The sequence below is a fragment of the Nyctereutes procyonoides genome, unplaced genomic scaffold, assembly GCF_905146905.1.
Source record: "Nyctereutes procyonoides isolate TBG_1078 unplaced genomic scaffold, NYPRO_anot_genome, whole genome shotgun sequence".
NCBI classification, from domain to species: Eukaryota; Metazoa; Chordata; class Mammalia; order Carnivora; family Canidae; genus Nyctereutes; species Nyctereutes procyonoides.
The window spans coordinates 13387817-13405130 of record NW_026575044.1 but is presented as its reverse complement, the minus strand read 5'-3'; the positions used below and the strand labels follow the sequence as shown (position 1 = coordinate 13405130).

The following is a 17314-nucleotide window of genomic DNA, read 5'->3' as shown; positions in this document are numbered from 1 at the left end:
AAGAAACAAAACAGATGAACATAGGAGAAGGAAAGGAAAAATAGAATAAGATAAAAACATTAAGGGAGGCAAACCATAAGAGACTCTTAACTCTAGGGAACAAACTGAGTGAGGGTTGCTGGAGGGGAGGTGGGTGGGAGGATGAGGTGACTGGGTGATGGGCATTAAGGAGGGCATGTGATGTGATGAACACTATTCAATGTGATGAACATTGACTATAACACCCAGTGTTCATCACATGAATCACTAAACTCTAACCTCTGAAACTAAAAATACATTATATGTCAACTAAAATGAATTTCAATAAAAAATTTTTGAAAAGAGAAGATAACAAAGATAACCCCCCACAAGGCATCTGGAATGCGGCAGCAGCTCAATAAATACTGAATGAATGAAAGAAGACACTGGGAAATAACATGATAAAAACAAAAATGATGACCTCGCTGGTCTCCTCAGCCCCTGGAGCACATTCTATCTGTGAGGCTTCATGAGGGTTGGGCATTTTGTCATTTTTCGCAGCCCTTAGTGCTGCTCTGTCCTTGTTGGTGATCTGTCTCCCAATTCCTCTGAGTGTTATGTCTCCTTTATATAAGAGTAGATGACATGGGAGTCCTAGGAGAGATGCACAGTTGAAGGAAGTGAAGGAACATGGCTGGAGGGGGAGACAACAGGGGAAAGAACTCTCCAGGAGTCCAGCTCACCTTGTTCTCCAGAATTGTCCTTCTGATGTTTGCTATGGAGAAAAAATATTACTCAGCTCTTGGGTTTCCACTTAGACCTCATGCCCAAATGGTGCTCCAGGGCACATGCTAGTGATGCTTAATGTGTCGGTTCCAGCCTCTCCTGTTCTTCTCTAGAATCCATGCTTTAATGTTGTCCACTCTGCAGTCCTTCTAAGACCGCCCATGCTCTAAGCCCCCCACCAACCCTTGTTAAACAAAATCATTCCTCTCTTTGGTGCAACTTCTATGGATTATTGACAATATGCTGTCATAGCTCACTCTCCTGTCAGCCCTTTATGCTCTTCAGATAATGACCACAGGTGGTTGATGCACTATAGAGAAGGAAACAGGAGGGGAGATCCTGAGTCACACGGCAGCTTGAGCATGTGGCAGCTGCTTCTTCCTCTCTTTATTCCAGGTGGGCAGACTGGAACTGAATCTCCCCCTTCCCTTAACAACACATCAACACTTCAAGGGCCTGGAGAATAAACATGCAGTGGACATGACTGTACCTTTTCAGTTTTGTTGGGCTGGTCCCTGACAGGGAAGGAGAATGACAGGGTCATTGGTTCTCTGCAGGCCGTAGTGGCACAGCCATAAGCAAGGCTGGTTGGGGACCCAGCCTCTGTGGCTCAGAGGAACATGGCTGAGTGACCCTTTGCCAGGAAACCCACTAAGCACCAACAGCCTCTGACTCCAGCAGAAATAGCTGGAGCATAGAGCCAAGGGCATGTCTGAAGGTTGCAGCTTCAAGGACACTGGAGCAGCAACAGAGGTTGGTTGGTTGAGAAGAGACAATTAGGGAGAATCTGGAATACAAGACAAGGGGAAAATAAAATCACATAAGGGTGGGAATACCTGAAGTATGGTATGTACAGTCCGGAGGAATTGTCCCAGTTGAGAAAGGTCATTGCCAGGCTTCTTTGACAGGACCTTGTATTCCAGATTCTCCCTATTGTCTCTTCTCAACCAACCATCTGTTTTTGCTTTGTTTTGTAATTCAGCTTCTCCACGAGAATCTGCCTGAAAATATCTCTTGCTCCCTCTTGGATCTACAGATTTCATACCAAGGTGAAATATTGTATGAAAGCCTCTATTGCACACATGGTCTCACTTTCTTAGGAAGATGCATCTGACAAGAACCACTTTGCAGTTTCTCACCTGAGTCTTCTGGTGGCAGGATGCTCCAGACCTGGGAATAAACCACATCCACATCTACAGGGTTCACTGCAGGAAAAAGTGTGCACAATGGTTCACAGGTGTCCACGGACAGGGGTTCAACCTTCATATGTGCCTTCCCAGTCCCCTGCTTTGTGACTGTCCTCCCAACCCCAACATGATTCTGAAGGTCATTTATTTATTGAAATTGGGCTTCATGGGGTCAGGGCATGTAGACCATCTCATGGTTGTTGTTGTTGTTGTTTTCTTTCACCTGCTTTCTCTTCCCTCCCAGCTGCAGCTCTAAAGCCCCTTTCAGTGGGGAGACTCACCATTGACATACTCTGGCTGCAGTTCCTCAGTGTCTGGGAGTGAGCTGGGGCGAATGGACCCTTGAGGGTTTGCACTGGAAGCATCTCTGTGTGGAAACAAACTAACTACATAAAGTCCCCAGGGCAAGAGTGAGAACAGAGAGGAGGTAGGCTGAGGAGAGAGTAGGAGGGGCCAGGAAGACAGGGCACTTGGCTTGGGTGATTTGATGGCCCTTCATCTAGACTCTTAAGGTATGGTCTTTCAGGTGGGCAGCCAGAGACAGGCCACAGCATCACAAAGTACTTTCTTAATAGGATAGCCTCTCTGATGTGGCAAACATGTTCTATTCCTCATATTTAGCTTTTTCAAAAGTTATAAATAAGAGAATGATATTGCCTTAGATTTAATTTTTTCTCTTATAAACTCTCCTAGAACTTCATCTGCTTCTTTCTCCTCAATTTATCTCTCTTTTGTATATTGTATGCGTCTTACATTCTCCATAAGACATTATGTGTCCTATGGAAATAAATTCCATTTTATGCATATTTTCACACTTTTAAAAGCCTAACAACAACTTGCTCATGTATTGTAAATACTCCATAAATAATCTTGAGTATGTGAATTAGTAGGGTAATTTAGAAACATTGAATCCTATGCAAGATAACACCTAGAGTCATATGGGCCACCCCAAGACAGCACCCTGATAGAAAAATGTAATGAATACAGACATGGTTGAGTATCATAGAAAGATACTGCGTAATCTGTACATGCAGAAGGAGCAGTAAGTATTTAAAATCATAAATGAGGAAGTTCTCTAGAGTTCCCATTTTGCTTTTTTAAAAATTTTTATTTATTTATTTATTCATGAGAGACAGAGAGAGAGAGAAGCAAAGACACAGGCAGAGAGAGAAGTCGGCTCCATGCAGGGAGCCCAACGTGGGACTCAATCCCGGGTCTCTAGGACCACACCCTGGGCCGAAGGCGGCGCTAAACCACTGAGCCACCCAGCCTGCCCCTAGAGTTCCCATTTTGAAAAAGAAAAGTTCTCACCTGGGTGCATCAGTGGCAGAGTGTCCACCTAAAAGCAGATAAAGAAATATTCATTTTAGGGGACGTGTCCTTACCTCTTAAAACTTTGACCTGACTTAACCACATGTCGTCACTGTTAGGATATAAGATACAGAATAGAGATCCAGTTATGTTGTGTCCTGATGACCACTTATTTACTCCAACACTGTTAGTTGGACAACCCATTTTGTTTTCCCACTGATCTGATATGCCACTTCAAATGGCAAACCCTACAAGCATAGGTTATTGTTTCTGGATTTTTTATTGCTATTTCAATTATTGCAAAATATATGTTACCTGCTGAAGACTTCACCACTCTCCTTGTTTAGGTGAAACATTCTCATTTTTTCAATGTTCTGATATTTGCAACCCCCCCGCCCCCAAAGCAGTGGTCTTGGGTTTAGGCTTGATGTTGACATTCATAAGACCCAGTGGACTCTTCTTTGCACCATTTAGCTTTGCAGAGAGATGCAGAACAAGAAACACAGCATGTCATCATGGATGTGTCAGCTGTGTCACCAGGGGGAAGGAGCTCTTTCCTGGTCCTTCAACTAACAGCTCTGGGACAAGTCCACATGGGTGGGAGCACAGGCCACTACAAGGGATGTGATTAGTCTCAAGAGTCGCATTGCACTTGGGGATGTGCCCATTTCTGCTTCTCACTGAGCATTTATAACCCCACTCAGAGCCCTTCCAGTTTAGATGCAGCTCAGCAATCATGAAAAACATTGCGTGGTGATATAGCCAGCGCTCCAACTGTATTGGGTTTTTTGTAGACAGTGTTAGAAGGCTAGCCTAAGTGTATTCTCCAAAGAGAAGGAGGAACTAACTTATTTTCTTCAAGGAAAAAAGAATGACCTCAGGATTTTCTACCAAGCCAGTCACTCAACCATAAGGCAAAGGATGCACATCTTCAAAGAGTAGGAAATTGGCGTATGTGATTCTAGCAACTCCATCCTGAATAAATTATTTTTAAAAATGGACTTTAGTCTACTTTCTAAACACTTTTGAACAATAACAAAAATTGATGATATCTTGGCTCCCAAAGAAAATTCCAAAAATATTCTAACAAGTGATGGTATAATGGTATAAATTATCTTCTCTGACCTTAGTATAACTGGTAATTCATCACAAAACTGTGAAGACATCTAGATATGTGGGGCACCTGGGTGGCTCAGTGGTTGAGCATCTGTCTTTGGCTCAGGTCACGATCCCGGGATTCTGGAACCAAGTCTGGCATCAGGCTCTGCCTATGTCTCTGCCTCTCTTGAATAAATAAATGGATAATCTTTTAAAAAAAGATAAAGAAAACTAGATAGGTCTACAACATATACATTTAAGGGAATTAAGTCTTCAGCTACTAAATACATATATAAATATATAAGACAAAGGAAAGCAAATCTATTAAATGCCAAATTTCTTCTAAAGAATAAGATTAACAAGAACAGAATGCAGCAACTAATGAAGATAAAAGCAGAAATGTCAGAATTAGAAAGCAAATGGTAGATCAAATAAATAACTCTAGCAGCTTCATCTTTTAATCAGAAGGGCGGATACCTCTTTTTCTATGCCACTCAAGAATGCGAAAGGAGAAGGTATGGAGAGATAAATGCAGCCACAGAGAAGCTAGAGGAATCACAGGACACCACTTCACTCCACTCCGAGTAAGCAGATTTTGGGCCCTGGATAAAACAGTTGGTTTTCCAGGAAAATTCCCCAGAAGACAAAGAAACTGTGAACAGAATGTGGCAGTCAGGACGGAGTGTGTTATGCTACATTGACAAACTTCAGGCTGCAGGGGCTTAAAGCAGCACAGGTTTGTGAATTTCCCACTTGTGCCGCAGACCTGTCAAAAATATGCTTGGGGGGGATCCCTGGGTGGCGCAGCAGTTCAGCGCTGCCTTTGGCCCAGGGCCTGATCCTGGAGACCCGGGATTGAGTCCCACATCGGGCTCCCTGCATGGAGCCTGCTTCTCCCTTTGTCTATGTCTCTGCCTCTCTCTCTCTCTCCCTCTCTCTCTCTTTCTTTCTCTTTCATGAATAAGTAAATACAATCTTAAAAGAAAATATGCCAGTAAGCCACTCAGGAGGCTGCTGGAGGCCACGCTGTCTGGAGAAGACACCGTCGCTCAGCGTGAGTTTGCGTGAGCACCATTGCTTGGGAAGGACAAGGAGGCAACAGCCCTGCTCATAAATTCTTCTGACAGGAAATAACACAAGCGGCTTCTGCTGACATTTCACTGTCTGCGTCTCACTTCGAGGAGACAAGGAATGCACCTGCTTATGAGCCCAGAGGCAAAGGGGGGCCGGGTGTCAGTGAGCATTAGCAGCGCCTCTCACAAGATGACTTAGAGCTAGAGACAGCTGTCAAAGAGCTGCTCCTCCAAAACCCCAACAGGCACCATTCCACAAAATCTTTAGAAAACATTGCCATGTTTTCTATATTGTCATGTAAACGATTCCCTAACATATAAGACATATGAAAAGAGGAAAAGTGTTAAATTTCCTTTGTAATGTTGAGTACGAAACCCAGAAAAGATCACAATTAACAAGGAACCTGGCAAAAGTCACACATTATGAATAAAAAAAAACTTTGAAACAATGCTAGTTTCTGTTAAAAATGCATCACTAAAATTGAATTTTTACCACGAATGCAAAGATTAGTCAATATTAGGTATTCTGGTATAATGTAATTGGTCAATTTAATAGATGAAAAAAGGAAAACGTGTGATTATCTTCACAAATACTAACAAGTATTAGCAAAAATTAGAAATTGTTTCTGGGGATGTCTGGGTGGCTCAGTGGTTGAGCGTCTGCCTTTGGCTCTGGTTGTGATCCCGGAGTCCTGGGATCGAGTCCCGCATCAGGCTCCCTTGGGGAGCCTGCTTCTCCCTCTGCCTGTGTCTCTGCCTCTCTCTCTCTCTCTCTCTGTGTGTGTGTGTCTCATGAATGCATAAATAAAATATTAAAAAAAATAAAAGTTGTTTCTGAGAAAATGTTAAGAGGTATTTGAATATGTTACACAGCATAGAAATACTAGAAAAATTTCCCTCAAAAACAGGAACCAGACAAACTTATCCACATAAGATACCAGAGGCCATTGTGCATATAATTAGACTTGAGAAAATAATTTGCTTAAAAATGGAAAAGGAGAAAGTAAATGTTTTATGGCTTTGTAGATTATTTCCATATTTGAAAAGTGATTAATATATTGGTATGTAACTTGAAAACTGAGAGAATTCATCACAATGGATGATTTAGAAATTATTTTATGTTAACCAACAACCTCTCTCTTCATATACATATATTTTTATCAACTAAAAAGTATAATGTGGAAAAAAATCACAATTCCTTAGTCTTAGATGGTCTGTTTAAAAAATATAACCTCCATTGGACTTGAAAAAACTGAATTACATTTTCACTATTTGATGAGTTTCCAAAATCTCTTTTACCTAGTGGTAGTTGATAGGTCTAAGCAAGCATTTTGCAAGAGCTTAAAAGTTTATCTTGTGATTCTGTTGTGCCCCATGCTTGTCTTGTATCTTACAAATTAATGTAAGACAGCCCACTGAAGTGGGGGGAATCTGCAAGAGGAGAATGGTGAAGGTCAGGAGATTCTAGAGGCAAGCTTCAGGCTTTGTGGCCAGGAGGTGTGGACTCCGTCTTAGCTCCGCCCTCTAGTGGCTGTGTGAACAAGACAGCCCACTTAACTTCCCAAGATGGTTAAACCTAGACCATGACACACACTTATTTTTTATAATTACAGATAGTATGTGTAAGCTTGCCATACATAACAGATACAATAATTGGTCATTGGTAACATGTCTTGGCTAGCAGAATATTAGTAGGGGTCAGTATGCGATATCACTTACAGGAGTCTTCTAAAATCTTATACTTACATATAATGTTACAAAGAGATATCATCATGCTGAAAACACAGCAGCTCTATGGGATTGCTGGTCAGTGAAGGGGGTGCTTTCATGCTTCCAGTGATGACAGAAAAAGAAATTGAACAGACTTTTCTTCTGAAAACTGGAAATATTGGACAAAATATTGGTAGAAGTCTATTTAAGTGAAGAACTATTGAAGCCAGGTTAGGGAGGGGAGAGGCTCTGGGTGAGAGGCCTGGCTCTGAAACCGCTGGTCCTGCGGGGCATTTGCCAAGGCCGGACAGGGAAGCCCAAGGGCCGGTGCTTCAGGAAGTCTGGTGGGGCAGGGAGGCACGGATTGGAATTTGCTGTGCTTTGTGTGGAAATTTTTTAAATATGGCTGCCAATTATTTGATATTGAGACCTCCATTTGGAGGTGGAGACAGTGCTGCCTCCTCTTACAAGTTTGCTAGGCACTGGGACCTGATGAAACTGTCATCTGAAATTAGTTGAAAAAGACATTGCAGATTAGCTATCTTACTTACACTTACTTTTGAAGCAGAAGCCGCCATGTAAAATTTTTGACCACCCTGTGGGCGTCATGCCCTGCAGTGGTCCAGGCCACACTGACAGGTTGTATGTGTATTGTAGCTGAGAGTACCAGCAAAGGTCCCAACCTCTAGCCAGCACCAGCCATCATGCATGCGTGAATATGCCCCCACATGACCCATCCAAGAGATTCAGGAATTCAAAGAGAAGTCACTGCTCTTTCTGTGAGTAGGTAACTAATAAATCCATAGGGATGCCTAGGTGGCTCAGTGGTTGAGCACCTGCCTTTGGATCAGGTCATGGTCCTGGGGTCCTAAGATCAAGTCCCGTATCTGGCTCCCCACAGGGAGCCTGCTTCTCCCTCTGCCTCTCTCTCTGTGTCTCTCATGAATAAATAAAATCTTAAAAAAAAAAAAAGAAATCGATAAATGAAGGAGAAAATGTACTAGATTATTTTCATTCTTTTAAGTCCAGCTACTTTTTATGTTTCACTCCACTGCATATAAACTGATTTTGTCTATTGAAAGCTATTAAATGATTTAATACTTGGAAATTTTTATTTAAAAGGCAAGCATAAAGGACTGTGTTAACTATTTTAATCTATACACAGGGGCCATGACATACCATAAAATGAGAACATGGAAGCATTGCCCACTGCATGAAACCTTAGAAAATCATGAAGTGTGAAAAGAATTGATCAGATCTGGGGAGGTTTTCTTTCTTTCTTTTTTTTCAAATCCAATTTGTATCGGTAATGGAAAAGTTCACAGAAATAAAGGGCAATCAAAACAAATGGTAGATAACCAACCTGATACCTTGTGGAACCCGCAATAGAGCAGCAGAACAGCAACTATAAAGCCGAGGCCACCACACAGTGCTCCGAGAACTCTGGCTGTGATGCGGTCTCTTCTGTAGCCTCTGGTCCCTGAGGGAAGACACAGGTGCATCAGTCTCAGAGGGTCAAGACTTGGTTCCTGGATCCTTGTCAAACACTCTGCAGGAATGGTTAATATAAATTCTCACAATGTTATCCAAGTATAATGTGTACTTTCCAGGTTTGTGTGGAGAAAAGAGAAGCGGCCAGACACTCATCTTCTTCTCCAATCTCCCACACAGAGTAGACATCCCTTGGACCTCCACCTACCTTCCAAAACCCCAATATGGTACCAATGAAGACTGCTGGGGCAGAGCCATTGGTCATAATGCTCCTGTAACCAGGGACCATCAACCCACCTGAGATGGAGAGTGTTACCGCCTCACTGTGCTGGGCTCCCAAGCCATTGTCAGCCTCACAGGAGTAGTTCCCAGAATGTTCCATGGTCAGAGAGAGGTTGAAGGATGCTCCTCCTCCAAAGGGGGCCAAGCTGTTTTGTAGGGTTATATTCTCATGATAAAACCGGTACATAATTGGGGGAGAGCCTCTGTGGGCCTCACAGCGAAGCTCTACCACGTCCCCCACCATGGCCTGGGCCCCGGGCACCCTGAGGATGAAGACAGGGCGGGATGCTGGACCTGAGGAAGACAGGGGGCCAGCGGAGAGGGTTTGTGAGGCCATCGTAGACACACAGAGCCCCGGACTAGGACCTCGCAAAGGGCCTCACCCCTTGGTCATTGTGTATCTCTAAGATTCTCAACAGCCTCTTTAGAAATTAGGAGGAATATCACTTCTGGGGTACTGTCTAAAGACATGGTTATTTGTCATTGTCAGCTTGTGTTTTCCTAATGCCAAGTCCAGCCCCCTTTCTAGTCTTTTCCATGGAAACAAAGACATCTACAGTTTAACGTGCAAGGGTAACCCACTCTTCAGTTGCTGTTGGTATTCCACAGCACTGACCCCTGGCATGGGCCTCTGGTACCATGGCCTTGGCTCTAGGGTTTCTGTCTTGGACGAGTCAGAGTGCAACTCACTTCTCACACAGATACTCAGCACCTTGCTCTGGATGGGGTCATGGCCGTTGTCAGCTCTGCAGTAATAGCGGCCGGCATCGCTCTCCTGCACAGCTGGGACCTCCATCTCTGCTGACAGGGAACGCTGGGTCTTCCTTCCCACACTGGTTCCTGTGTCCTCTCTGTGCCAGGAGAATGTGATATTTCCTGTGCCTTCTGCCACCGAGCAGAGGAGCACCAGACTCTCTCCTTCGATCACCATGCCCTTGGGGGCCCAGATGTCTAAGCTTACATTAGAGACAGGCACTCCTGGAGGGACAGACGATGACAGGTCAGAAGCTGACTGCAGAGGACTCTGAGACCAGCCCATGATTGGCTTCACTGAGAATATGGGTAGGGCTCATGTAATCCATTATAAGCACACAAAGTAGGGAATCTGCGGCGATTACTCTTGAAGAATGTGGACACAGATACTGTGTCCCAACCTCCTCCCCATCACCCCTATTTTCATGGAACCACTAAAGAATGTGTGAAACATTTTCCTGAGGGAGGAGTCGCTGTGCACAGTAGTGCCATCTGCACAGTGTGAAGGGGTCACTGGTAGCATCAGTCCTACCTCAGAAAAGGCACTGCTTCCACTAACAATATCAATAAAGATTCCTCCATTATTCTCAATGTCAAGGGTCCACAAGAATTACAACCCCTCCTCCAGCCACTTGGTTCACTCAGATTTCTGCTTTCTCTGTTGCTTCATTTATTTCCGCATGCTGGAGCACTGTGGTGCCTTTTAAGAAACCAACTTGTGTTTCAAGGCAGCACACGAGGCCACCTGTGGAGCCACTGAAGAGCAGGTGCCTTGCTGTGAAAAGTCCCAGCCCATTCCTAAACACCACAGCATGAAGTGATCAGTGAAGATATGATTGATGGATTTTACTTGAATAAAGAAGACAGGATTATAAGGAGTGTTTAAAAAAGAAGAAAGGCCAAAATTAAGTATTTGTCTCCCATAGACAGCAAACCAAGGCTTAATTACAGTTTCAGCCTATCCCTGGAATGTGACCTTCTGAAAGTCAATCTGACCCACACTAGTGAGGTCATCCGCATGATAAAACAAAAAACAAACAAACAAAAACCTTGCAGTTTCCTTTTCCTCTCCAAAGATGTCCAGACCTGTAGAAATCCTCTCTTTTATTTAGCTAATAATCTCCTTTGCCTCACTCGTGCCTATAAAAACTTCCATTAAATAAATTTATTATGTATAAAAAAAAAGTTAAGTAAATTAGTTTGGTGTTTAATAGAGTGGTCAGAGATAGAGATAAAACCTCAGATGTCATTGATATGTGGGTGGTATTTAAGGCCAAGGGGCATGGTGAGATGGACTGGCTAGGAGGAAAATGTACTGAAGGGATGAGAGCTTAGGTCAGACTTGAACACTCCAGAAGAAAGTGAACAGAGAAGAGAGAGAGAGCAGTAGAGGGACCTAGGAGGAGTGGCCATAAGGCAGGAGAAAACCAGGAGAGTCAAGAGAGGGGAATGTCTAACTGTGAGAGAGCACCGGTCTGCCAAGAGGTTGAATAAGATGGTAAGGGAGAGGTGACAATTGGCTTTGCTGCAAGGAGGTTCTAGTGTGTTTGACAAGAACAGTCTCAGTGAGTGGTGGAATAGAAGATGAAGTGAAATTGATTGAGGAGCTAATGAGAGGCAAAGAAATAGAAGTGGAAAAAAAATAGTTCATTTGAGAAGTTTTGTTGGGAAAGGAGTGGAGAAATGGAATACTAGCTATGGAAGAACAAGCGGTGAGGGAGCAATTTGTTATTCTGTTGGTTGGTTAGTTTTTAAAACAATAGACAACAGAGCATGCTTTTGGAAGACAAAGCTATTTTAAGGTGCTGTTTTATTGTTACTAGTGATAGAAATTCGTCCCAAGTTTATAAAACTGTGGATATTCAGGATTAAATCGCTAAATAAATACAAATGATTCACTTGCAGAAAAGTGACCTCTGGGGCATTGCCCAACATTCTTACTTCCAATTTAAGTGTATCTCTGTGCATCAGCCCTGAAGTTTGAGCAATGCAGGTTTAAGACTTTTGAGTTGCAGCCATTAGAAATGACAAATACCCACCATTTGCTTCAACGTGGATGGAACTGGAGTGTATTATGCTGAGTGAAGTAAGTCAGTCAGAGAAGGACAAACATTATATGGTCTCATTCATTTGGGGAATATAAATAATAGTGAAAGGGAATATAAGGGCAGGGAGAAGAAGTGTGTGGGAAATATCAGAAAGGGAGACAGAACATAAAGACTCCTAACTCTGGGAAACGAACTAGGGGTGGTGGAAGGGGAGAAGGACGGGGGGTGGGGTGAATGGGTGATGGGCACTGAGGGGGGCACTTGATGGGATGACCACTGGGTGTTATTCTGTATGTTGGCAAATTGAACACCAATAAAAAATAAATTTACTATTAAAAAAAACTTCCATTTCCTACAACTCCTCTGGGCATCTCTCTGCTTGCTAGTTGGGATCCTGCCAATTCATGAAGGCTTGATAAAGTCAATTCCATCTTCACATTTGCTCCATTGGGTTCTGTTTTTTAACAGTAGCTTTGTTCATTTGCTATTTTTATGAACTGCCCATTCCCTAGCTCACGACCCACTTTCCACAAGGATAGGAATTACACAAGTACCCCAAAGACAAGTAGCCCGAAGTGAAGCTGCCAGACTCTTGATTTGCCCATACTCAGACCCACTGATACTTACTCTGCACCTGAATCTGGGATTGGAGGCTCTGTTTTGTGACCCTTGGAGTCACTGTCTCTGCCTGACACCAGTAGGACCCTGAATCCTCCTTCCACACAGCAGGGAGCTGGAGCTCTGGGGAGCTGCTCCAGCTGGACGCCAGGGCCCTGCCACCTCTGAAGAAGCGATATCGGAGCTGAGCATTTGACCTCTGTGGAGAAGGCTGGGTCTCACAGGTCAGGGTCACTGGGCTCCCCTCTGTGGGCCAGAAGGAGCTGACGGTGAGCACGGGATATGGAAATAGCTCTAGAAGGAAGGATCACAAGTGCCCCAAGCAGTGAGATTGATGGTTTCTGCTGAAAAGCAACCCCAGCAAACAAGGCATTCAGACAGACTTGTCACCCATCACGACCCCCTCCTGCAGTCAAACTACAGGACTCTGGTTCATATCTGGTGTGGGGGCAGGTTTCCCCTCCAGGGACCCACCCTGCTCTGCTACAGTCTCCTCCAGCCTGGCTCCCACAGGAGGGAAGGCTTTACCTTGGACTTGAATCTTGATGCTATTTGAATTTTTTGACTTGTTCCATAAGTATATTTTACCAGTAGCACTACAGGAATAGCTGCCACTGTCACTTAGAACTGCACTTGGGATAGAAAAGTTGAAGACTTCATTTGAAAAATGTAACTTTTTTCCATCCTTGTAATATGCCATAGTCTGGATTTTCCACTTGTCTATTTTCTTCTGGCATATCAGGTCTATGCGGTCTCCTTCAAAGACAGCAGAAGGAGCCCTGAGAGTCAGCCAGTCTGCAAGAGAGGGCATGAGGGGACTGGATTTGCCATTTCCGCGAGGAATCCAGATGTCTGGCCTTTCCCTGAGCTTTTCTGAGCTCTTGGGCAGAGCAGCCCCTTCACCTTCAGGCAAGACAGACACCCCTATTCATGCCTCACCTTCTCGGGGCTACGTCCTCTTTTTTCCTGAGGGGTATCTGAGTCAGCATGGGCTGCTATAACAAAATACCATAAGCTGCGTGTCTTATCAACAACAGACATTTATTTTTCATGGTTCTGGGGGCTGACAGTCTAAGATCAAGGTGCTGGCAGGGTCAGGTTCTGGGGAGGCTGCTCTCTCAGGTTATAGACTTGCTGACTTCTTGTGTATTTTCAACTGTGAGCTCTCTGGCCTCTTTTTCTAAGGGTGCTAATCCCATCATGAGGACCTCCAGGACTGTATCACCTCCCAAGAGCCCCACCCCCAGATAACATCCTCTTGGGATTAGGATTTCAACATACGAGTTTGGGTGTGAGACTCAACATTCAATCAATGGCAGGGAAGGTCAAAGTAGTCTGAATTTTTTACACAGATATAGGTGCAGGAGTGTCCTGCCAAAGGTCTTCATGCTTAGCTCTCTCTGTTGGTGACGTCACACGGAGGACCATCGTCGTCAGGGGACATTTTGCTTACCCACCACCATGCTTTCTTTTATCCAGCCTTCAAAGGCACTACACTGTGTTCTCAATCCATGTTCTGCCCCTTTTTCTTGCCTCACCAGAGGAAATGGCCAAGGGGCCTAGATAGCCAGGGAATAAAGTGGTTACTGAAATAAGATCCAGTATCTCAATCCTCAGAACTTTCCACTTGACTATTTTCCAAACACTTCCCATCCATTCCATGTGTAATAAGGTCTTAGGGGACTGACTGTAGTGAGAAAAGTCATTGCCAAAAATAAATGTGCTCCCCTGGGACTGCTCCTCTCAGATTCTACCCTGTGACTCCACTTATTTATGGTACCAGACCACCTTCTGGGTTTGGGACATTTGTATTACCTTTTAGGGTTGTAGTTGAAGGTTTTGACCTTGAGGTGAGGAACTAAGTTATATCTCAAACAGCAATCTCCCTGCCACTGTTCATTGGTGGCACGGCTGCCAGAATTTGGATGTGTAATGTAGGGAAGTAGAGGTCACCCCAATAAGAGATGAAGGGGCGCATCAAATACCTCAGCAGAACCAAAGCTGAAATGCCTCAGAAAACTCATGAAATTTAGAACCATAATTTTTGGAACACATGCTACCTACTGTTCCAGGTGGGGAATCAAATTTACCTGTTGGACATTGGGGGAAACAATCTGGGTTATGAAAAACGAAATCAGAAGGGCAGGAAAGGTGGGTTGTAGAAACAATTAACTTAATTCGAGGTTTTCATCCTCCTTCACTGATGGAGAGACCAGATCTCACCGGGACTTGGCTGTGGGACTTAAAATCAAGCTGATTTTTAAACCACTAGTACAGTCTTCATCCAGAAACTAGAAGGATTCCCAGGGAGAACACTGTCAGGGTAGGGGGCAAACATTCTGTGTCATGGTTAGAGATGCCACTGAAAAGTCACACGGTAGGCAATCTCACGGACTTGGGGCTGCAGCTGACAAGGTGAGCCTGTGAGTCCATTGCTAAGGATTGTTCACGGCAGAGCGCAAATGCAACAGATGAGGCCTGCTCCTGAGCACACTCTGTGCCAGAGCTCCTGTAGGTGTCCCTGGCATCCCTGTTCCCTTAAGGTCTGGCCATAATAGGTGAGGTAGGGTTCTGTTCTCCCAGGACAGTGCTTTGGAGCCCTAAGGGCCCCTTCTACTTGGCAGTTGGTGCTGGCGAGGCACAGGAGCAATCCTCCATCTCTCTAGATTCAGTCCAGGCTCGTGTACATACAGCAATAAAGTCTTGCTTTCTATACATTGGTGAGCACAGCTTTAAGTCCAGAAGAGCAAGGTGAGATTAGTTGTAGTCACACAACCATAGGAAGGTAGCATACGTGTGTGGGCACACAGAATTTGGCAGTGCTCTAGAGCCAGGGGCGGACCAGGGTCTGGTTGCTGCCCGGATACCTATTTGGGGAATGGAAGTGTGGCCAACAGCAGCTGTCCAGCTCAAGGGCGGCTCAGTGCTTACAACAGATGCCTGCAGAGTTGCTCTCTGACTTCGCAGGACAATGTGTCCACTCCCCACCCAGAGCCAGAGCAGCAGTGTTGGTTCAACACCATCCCGACCGTGCAGACACTCTTGACTGTTTTCCTGAGAGAACAACTGTTTTCAGAGCTGTGGGGACACTCAGCCCGACCTGGTGGAGGGTTATGGTCCCATGGCCCAGAGAACCATCCTCCCCCATGAGCTGTCTAGCCTGCACACCCTCTTCCAGATGCCACTCCCTCTATGGCTGGGGCTGTGTGATTGGGTGGTGGACTCCACCTGGGCAGGCCAGGCAGGCCTTCTCACCCATCACCAAGCCAAGCGGACTGGCCCTGCGGCAGGTTAGCCCAGGGGAGCAACGACATTGGAACATCTCTGTGGCCTCTCCTCGTCCCTCTCTACAGGACCTCATGGATGCCAGGTGACAGACAAACCAGACCCCAGGAAGGACAAGAATGCAAGTGACTCACCTGCCTCTTCACTGGCGGTAGCTGTGAGGGGATCAAAAACCAGAGGTTAGTGCAGAGAATTTGCCTTCAAAATTCAGACATTTCTATTACTCTGCTAAACTGCCCCCAAATTCCCCATCACCCCTTTTTCTGTTCTACTCCATTATCACCAGCAATGCAATCTCCCTCAAACACCAACTGACCCCTACTCATGTTACAATCACAAGGCAAGTGCAAACATCTCCTTTGACCAAAGGGAGCACCTGGGGGACTTCCCACAGATGGATGCCAGATGTTCAGTGATTCTCAATTCTTTGTCCTTCCCCTCCCCCCACCAATCTCCTGCATACCCAGTGTGTTGACTACATGATATCCCAAGTCACCAAGAGTCCATCAGGAAACACCCAGAGTTTGTAGTGTAACCCTGACAGTTGGGATTTTTCTCAGCCAGACTTTGTGCCTAACTTAAGCTTTGATGCTAAGGCATCCACTTCGAAGACTGTGATCACAACACACTGAAGTCATCAGACTAAATGAAGAGCCAGGCCACCTCCCCACTCTGAGGCTTTCGTTTTAGAAATCTTGGTTGATTTCCATAACTGACCATGTGGGCCACTTGATTTATTCTCTTCCCAACTTTAAATTCCCACTCATTTGTTTGAATTCACCAATAAAGTGCAAGCCCATGAAACTGTGGGCTCCCAGCCTCCACCCCAATAAGAGCAGAACCCCAGACCCATGTTGTCTCTCTCCCCACAACTTCTTTGTGTGATCCCAGGGGTGCTGTGTAGTTCCAGGTTCTGTAAGTAATAAAACTTTAGTATTCCAAAGTTTCTTGACCATTATTACTGAAGGGGGTTTTGCAGTCATGATAAGAACCAGGAGGGCTGATCCAGCCACAACCTTGCTTATTGATAGGCTGAGACGGGCACACACAGTTTTGAAAACTGAAGGCATCTAGAATGGATTCCTTTTCTCTGGCTGTATTTTATGTGAAGGTTCTTTTACTCATTAACAAATGTTGGCTTAGTTCCTCCTGAATGTAGAGAAAGGAATCTCATTTCCCTATAGCAGCCTGCCTGTCCAGGTAGCCCTCGGCTCAACAGAGGGGCCTGAGCAAAGGGTATGCATGTGTCTCCAAACTCCAACTTGGAGATAACTGTCCAAACAGTTCTCATAGAGAAGTAGTAAATGTGGAAATAATTAAAACTGTATTTATGAGAATTCATTACTGTATGAATTACCTAAGATAATTCACGAATGGTAATTCGTGAAACTCATAACCCACGAACAGTAAAGTAGCCGACCTTGAACATTAAGGACAAGGATGCATTGCAGTCTGACTTGCCCAGGGCCCACTGCTGTGCATCTGACTCTGCTCTCTAAGCTGGAAGCAGAACCTGGGCATGCCTACTGGTCTCCGGGCTCTGATAAACCCTCAGGGCTTTCTGGAGCTGGAGACTTCCGCTGGTACCACCTCAGTTCTACCTCAAATTATTGGACTTACCAAAGATGACCAGCAATGACCACAACAACAGCATGAGGACCTGGTTCAGCTACCCGAGAAGAAATGTTCCCTCAGTCACCAGCTGGAGTCTGTG

At 44.8% G+C, this 17314-nt stretch overlaps 1 protein-coding gene across 1 annotated transcript; it reads right to left on the bottom strand.

Annotated features, from left to right (window-relative positions):
- Window positions 1-375: 375 nt before the first annotated feature.
- On the bottom strand, window positions 376-17314 carry LOC129508859 (Fc receptor-like protein 2). The gene is made up of 12 exons (XM_055324082.1): window positions 17221-17314; window positions 15735-15755; window positions 12844-13110; window positions 12325-12609; window positions 9587-9874; window positions 8912-9190; window positions 8487-8603; window positions 3243-3270; window positions 2213-2298; window positions 1884-1949; window positions 702-733; window positions 376-612 (listed from the first exon to the last, which is right to left on the bottom strand). Exons 1-12 carry the CDS (start codon window positions 17252-17254, stop codon window positions 574-576), a joined length of 1542 nt encoding a protein of 513 aa, XP_055180057.1. The 5' UTR covers window positions 17255-17314; the 3' UTR covers window positions 376-573.